At 37.2% G+C, this 6,193-nt stretch overlaps 1 protein-coding gene across 1 annotated transcript; it reads right to left on the bottom strand.

Moving 5' to 3' along the window:
• Positions 1 to 1,139: 1,139 nt before the first annotated feature.
• On the bottom strand, positions 1,140 to 2,538 carry LOC138873645 (uncharacterized). Its single transcript, XM_070152121.1, has 3 exons — positions 1,969 to 2,538; positions 1,795 to 1,880; positions 1,140 to 1,575 (listed from the first exon to the last, which is right to left on the bottom strand). Exons 1-3 carry the CDS (start codon positions 2,536 to 2,538, stop codon positions 1,140 to 1,142), a joined length of 1,092 nt encoding a protein of 363 aa, XP_070008222.1.
• Positions 2,539 to 6,193: the final 3,655 nt, after the last annotated feature.

The following is a 6,193-nucleotide window of genomic DNA, read 5'->3' as shown; positions in this document are numbered from 1 at the left end:
TTGACAAAATTAGCACTGAACTGCTGTCTAGTAGTATAAATAGTTTAAACATTGTTCCAAAAGAAAAGTCATAGTTAAAAAGACTTAAGTTAACCTACAAATGAAGTTCTGCAACTAACAGACTTAAGTTACCACAAAAACAAACATTCAGTCAGCTTCAAGGTTGAGATTGGTTGATGTTTTGCTGAGATTGGCTCAAGTTTGGACATGGAGACTGGCTTGGCTGAGATAAAGAATGGACTTGAGGTTGGCTAAGGCTTGCTTGAGTTTGTCTTCTCCTCAACTATTGTTGAAGTTGCCTTTGTGATATAGCATTTCTTCCTTGCCACCTTAGTCCAGGTGCACTATATCCAAGATCGATATTGGTCTGCCCAGCATCCACTACTTTTGTAGAAGCAGAATGTACCCTATCTCTTGCTCCACACTGCATAGGAAGCCAAATTAGTACCCAAACTACTAATATATAAATAAAAATTCAAATTCTTAATGATCTTACCCTTTCTATCACTGTTCCTGTATCACTAAACAATATACCAAATCCAGTAGTTCTTGGTCTTCCTCGTAGTCCACTACCTCTTGGCCTTCCCCTAACACTAGCTATAATATCCTCAGAAGTTCTTGATCTCATACTTCCAGTATCCTGATGTAAGATAAAGTACTATCTTGTAATTTAAAAATTTTGGTCCTAATACAGATTACCTAAATTAACTAAAATGAATACTTACAGATGCACTTGCAATAACTGATGGTTGAGTATTTTTGGCCCTGGCAGTTCCAAAATCACTTGTAGGACCTGATTGTTGAGTTGTTGTTTGAGCAGCCTGTGATGGTTGAGTAGCACCAGCATTACTGGTTCCTGTTGTTCCAGATCCTTGTCCTTTCTGAAATTTCCAAAATAAAAAAATGAGATATAGAAACAACCAAAGTACAAGACACAATCAGACACAAATTGAATACCTTACCAGGATAGGACACCCCTTCTTGTTATGGCCTACTGTGTTACAATTAGAGCATGTCATTGGTGTCCCTTTCCTTGATCTCTTACCAAACTTCTTCTTAGGTTCATCTTGAGCTCTTTTTCTATTCTTCTTAGGTCTACCAGGCATCTTGGTAATCACAGGAGGCTCAATAGTTAGATTCTATGTTGATGGCCACATCTCCATGTTGGTTATTGGCTGTATGTAACAACTAAAAGCCTTCAAGTATGTTTCTTTCTTGTACCAGTGGGTTACATAGTCATCGGGCTCAAATCTCTTAAAAAACATTGCACATATTGCATGGGAGAATGGTATTCCTTTGAGCTGCCATGATCTACATGTGCATGTATTGTTGGAGAAGTCAATAATATGTTTGTAAACCCCATGTTGTATCTCATACCCAGTATCCCCATTCCATTTAAATTCATGCTTAACAACATATTGCGATTGTTCCTCTATGTACCTCATTGCCATAGGAGATACATCAGAAATCCACCTTGTTGCAAATTCTCTCATGGTAGTCTTCCTCTCCATCACCTTCACTCTAATATCTTCTAACATAGTTATGATAGACTTGTGCCTAATAGACAAGATCCAACTGTTAAAGGTATCACACATGTTGTTCTACACAGAATCACATTTACTCCAATCTTTGAAGAATGCTCTACACCAACATTGTTTTGGGTATCTCAACAAGTCCTCAATGATCTTACTATCACCTAATTCTGTCAGCTCATCTATCTTACCCTTCAAATATGATTCAAATGAAGCCCTTGCACAGGCCCAAAACTTCTTCCTTCTTTCCTCTCCTTTTCACTTTTGTTTCCAGTTGCTCCATATGTGTCTTGCACACATTCTATGCTCAACATTTGGTAACAACTCAGAAACAGATGCAACAAGTCCCTTAAGCAACAAAAAAACAATTAGAATATCATAAACATATATAAAAGTATCCAAGTAATTAAAGGAAGAACATGAGTGTAGTATATACCTTCTGCATATCAGAAATGATGGTTAGCCCCTCACCTTGGGATTCAGTGAGCTGCAGATCATGCATCAGGCACCTAAAAAACCATGACCATGTGTGCTTTGTCTCCTTTTCCACCACTGCCCAGGCTGCAGGGTACATTTGGTTGTTACCATATTTACCAATGCATGATAGTAGCTCACCCTTACACACACCCTTCAAAAATGCTCCATCAAAGCCAATAACATTTCTACACCCTTCCAACCAACGAACTTTGCAAGCATGTAGACAAATGTAGATACCCATAAACACCTCCTTACCAGGTATTGTCTCCTTGGAGATCTTCACAACAACAGTGCTGCCAGGGTTTGTAGACCTCAATATGTCAGCATAATCATATATTCTAGTAAACTCCTTCTTGTAATCACCAAGATATTGACCCATGACCTGATGTTTAGCCCTAGAACATATGGATTTTCCCACATACACACCATACTTTATCCTAATCAAATCCTGCAACTTCCTAAGCTTAATGTCAGGTTGGTTGATAATCTTGTCCTTGAAATGTTTAGCTACCCATGCTGTATTAACCATCTTGTTTCTGGTTGCTCTAAAACACTTATGAACAAGATAGTAGCTCTTGACAATGAATTTCCTTGTGTGTCCCTCCAAACTTCCCAAAATATGCCATCTACATCTTGTTGAGTTCACACATTTTGCCCTAACCCTATGTTATTCATTAGGCCTCAACTTAATTTGAACTCTTCTTTGTACAGCATAATCTTGCAAAGAAGATCTGAACTGTTTCACATTTTCAAACACCATTTCCAACTGGAAACAAATTTTCTTACAAGCAGGATCAAAGTATACCACACTGCTGTATCTTCTTGGTTGAGGGTTATTCACCCCATCTTCTTCATCTACTTCATCATCTGTATCCTCACTACCTGGATCTGAACTGTCCAGATATTGCTCATCCCCTCCCAACTTTCCAGCATATTTAGATCCCCTATCTTTATACATGTCTTCAAAACCAGGGTCTATACCTACAGGTCCACTAGGTATCTCATCAGTATTAACTTCAGAAGATCTTAATTTACCACTCTTTGCATTCACTTTAGCATGTCTAGCAACAACAACTTCAGGTTCTAGATCACTTGTTTCTCCAACAATATCCTCATCAGAACCATATAATGACTCATCTGTATCATCATCATCATCTTCAGAAATAGCCTCATAATCTTTATCACTCTCAGTACATATCTCATCACCCTGAGTATCACCCTCAACATCACCCTTAGCATCACCTTCAACATCACCCTCAACATCACTCTCAGAATTAGTTGCTAAATGAAAGGTATAGAAGTCACCTTCATCTTCACTAGACTCTTCTGTTTCAGAAGAACTTTTAGTAGCCCTTTTTTACCCTTCCCATGAGTGTTATCACCCCTATTTATATCATTGTTACGTGAGTGTATTGCCCTAGCATTAATATCACTTGTTTGCCCATGTGGCATTTCATTAAAGCCAAATGGCTGAACATTAGTGGGTTCCACATTTAAACTACCACTACTTAACATTTCATCTAGGTCCAAATCAATACATGGTGTATTAATTGTGTGACATATATACACATCAATAAAATCCCCATCCTTAAGGTCTTGACAGAAAGCTAACACATCAGCATCATATTTCAGAAATCTAAATTCTCCTTTTTGGTTAATTTTACATGCATATTTATCTATTGTTAAGTACCTCATATCGTTAGCCCAATCATGAAATTGAATTATATGTAATTCATCAATGTCAGCTTGAAGAACAACTGGCCAAGTTTGACTATTTACATACCTCATAATTGGGTCAGCCATTAACCACCCTAGATGATGAAACTGTAATTTCACATAGACAGCCATTAAAACCTATAAAAAAGGGGGGACAAGTCAAATACACTTTAACCCTAAAAAGCCATAAACTTTAACAAAATGGGTGACAAGAATATTTTGATATTCAAAAAAGACCTAATATTTTAACCCTAGATGCCATATCACTCATGAAAAAGACAAACTCCTAAAATAAAGTGAACATACGACTGTTTTCCCGAAAACCCTAATATAATCCCATAATTTGTGCATGCAGGCAAAAGCCCTAATTGTTTAACCCCAAATGCTAGATCAGTCATGAAAAAGACAAAAAAACCTAAAAGAGTGAATATTCGAGTGTTTTCCCAAATATAAAATCCCAAAAGGCGAAATGGATTCCACTATATCAGATGAAAAATTATGCATGCAGACATAGATAGCTTTCACATTATTTGAATCACATCAAACATTACCCGCATTATTTCACAAGAAATTAGAAGGCAAAGATGAAAACAACATCAAAAGAAACAAACTAACCTAACGTGACTGAAATCGAAAGCTCAGACGAATCTCGATCAGCTTTTCATTAAAAGAGGGGGGACCCCAATCGTTTGATTTTGGAGTGATTAAGATTATTTTGGAAGGAGATGACCAGGTTAATCAACCATTGCTTAACTTAGGTTTAAGAGGGAAGGGATGGTTAGAGAGAGGAAAAGAGACAAAAAGTGGGGGAGGGTTTATCAGTGTACTGATTAAAAGAGGGGGACCCCAATCAGTTGGGTTTAATTTTGCGCCATTGACGTGTACCGGTCTCATTGGTCATTTGCTGACTGGATGGATACGTTAGTGAATGTGTAATACACGCGCCTAGGGTCAAAGACAAATTGTGTTTATTAGTTATAGGTTTCAGGAGTTTGAGTGTTTAAATAGGAAAGACAAAAGTTTATGTATCGGCTTTTAAAAGCCTTACAAGTTTGAGTGGCCAGGAAGCCATTTCGCCCACAGTTAATAAATAGAAGTTAGCTTTTTAAAAAACATCCATTTAGGGGTTGAGTTTCGGACCACTTACCACCTACTCAAAATTTGTTACTTAACCACTAGACCAACACGCGCATCTTGGCAGGCGTTGTCATTTCAACATTTGTAGAACTTATTCAAAATATATACATATATATATATATATATATATATATATATATATATATATATATATAATAAATTTTTCCGACGAAGTGGTATCGGATAGCACCGCTTGCATTAATGTGCATCCGTCCCTGTCATCACCCATGACACTTAAAACTATTGATGGAGACACCTTATTCCTTCGTTTCCAAGGCCAATAATAGAGTCCATCCAACATTTCACCAGTCCCCTTCCCCTTCCCATTGTGAAGGTCATGCATGAGGCAAAAATCAGGAAAGAATACAATACACCAATTAAGCTCCTTAGTCAATTTTGACAGCGAGAGAAGATTATATCTAAAATATGGTGATAATAAGCAAAATCTGGGTGATTTAGCTATTGTTTATGCTTCTGCTTGATTATATTCCAATGTCATATTATGGATAATTGATGGAAAAAACAGGCTCTACTCAAAATATGTATACCTTGCAGGATGAGAAGCCTAATGATGCTTTCAAGAGGAGATTGGAATGATTTATGAGCAAGAATAACCCCTAGAAGTCGAGTGTGTTCAAGGACGAGACGGAAAAAATCACAAAAATCGAGCTACTGAAGCGCGAACTATCGCGCGAAGTTTGAAACTTCGCGCAATAGTTCGCGAAGGTTTCTGCCTGGAAGCTACTGAAGCGCGCGAACTATCGCGCTAACTTTGAAACTTCGCGCGATAGTTCGCGTGGGTCTTATCCGGAGAAGACTTTGTTTAGGGGTAAAATCGGAATTCTTTCTTAAATCCCACTCAACTTACATAAAGCAAGAACTCCATTATGGACAAGATCAGATTTTTGAGGGGAGTAAGTGCAAAAATACTATTCATCCTTGAGAGAGAAAGTGAAGGAGGAGTTTCATCTTGGAGCTAAGGGAGGAGAAGAAGAACAACATCTTGGAGAAGGATTTAAAGAATTCTTTCAAACTTTCTTCTTGTTGATTGTTAATATTATGTTTAAAACTTTTATTGTTGATTTTTGTATGATTATGAGTAGCTAAATACTCTAGTATTCTTGGGTCATGGATGTTAGATGATCTTGTTGTTTGAAGCTTAGATTGAAGATCTTGAATCTATCGTTATGGGTTGTTTATTTGATTCTGCTTTTAATTATTTTACTGCGTAGCTAACAGTGAAATATTATTTACGAATCTTGAGTTAAACTTGAAAAAGGAAATTCTTGATTGCATATAGAATCAAATAGAGCAAGATCCGGATCCTGGGC

The sequence above is a fragment of the Nicotiana sylvestris genome, chromosome 7 (genome assembly GCF_000393655.2).
Source record: "Nicotiana sylvestris chromosome 7, ASM39365v2, whole genome shotgun sequence".
Taxonomy (NCBI): Eukaryota; Viridiplantae; Streptophyta; class Magnoliopsida; order Solanales; family Solanaceae; genus Nicotiana; species Nicotiana sylvestris.
This window is presented reverse-complemented; position numbering and strand designations above follow the sequence as displayed.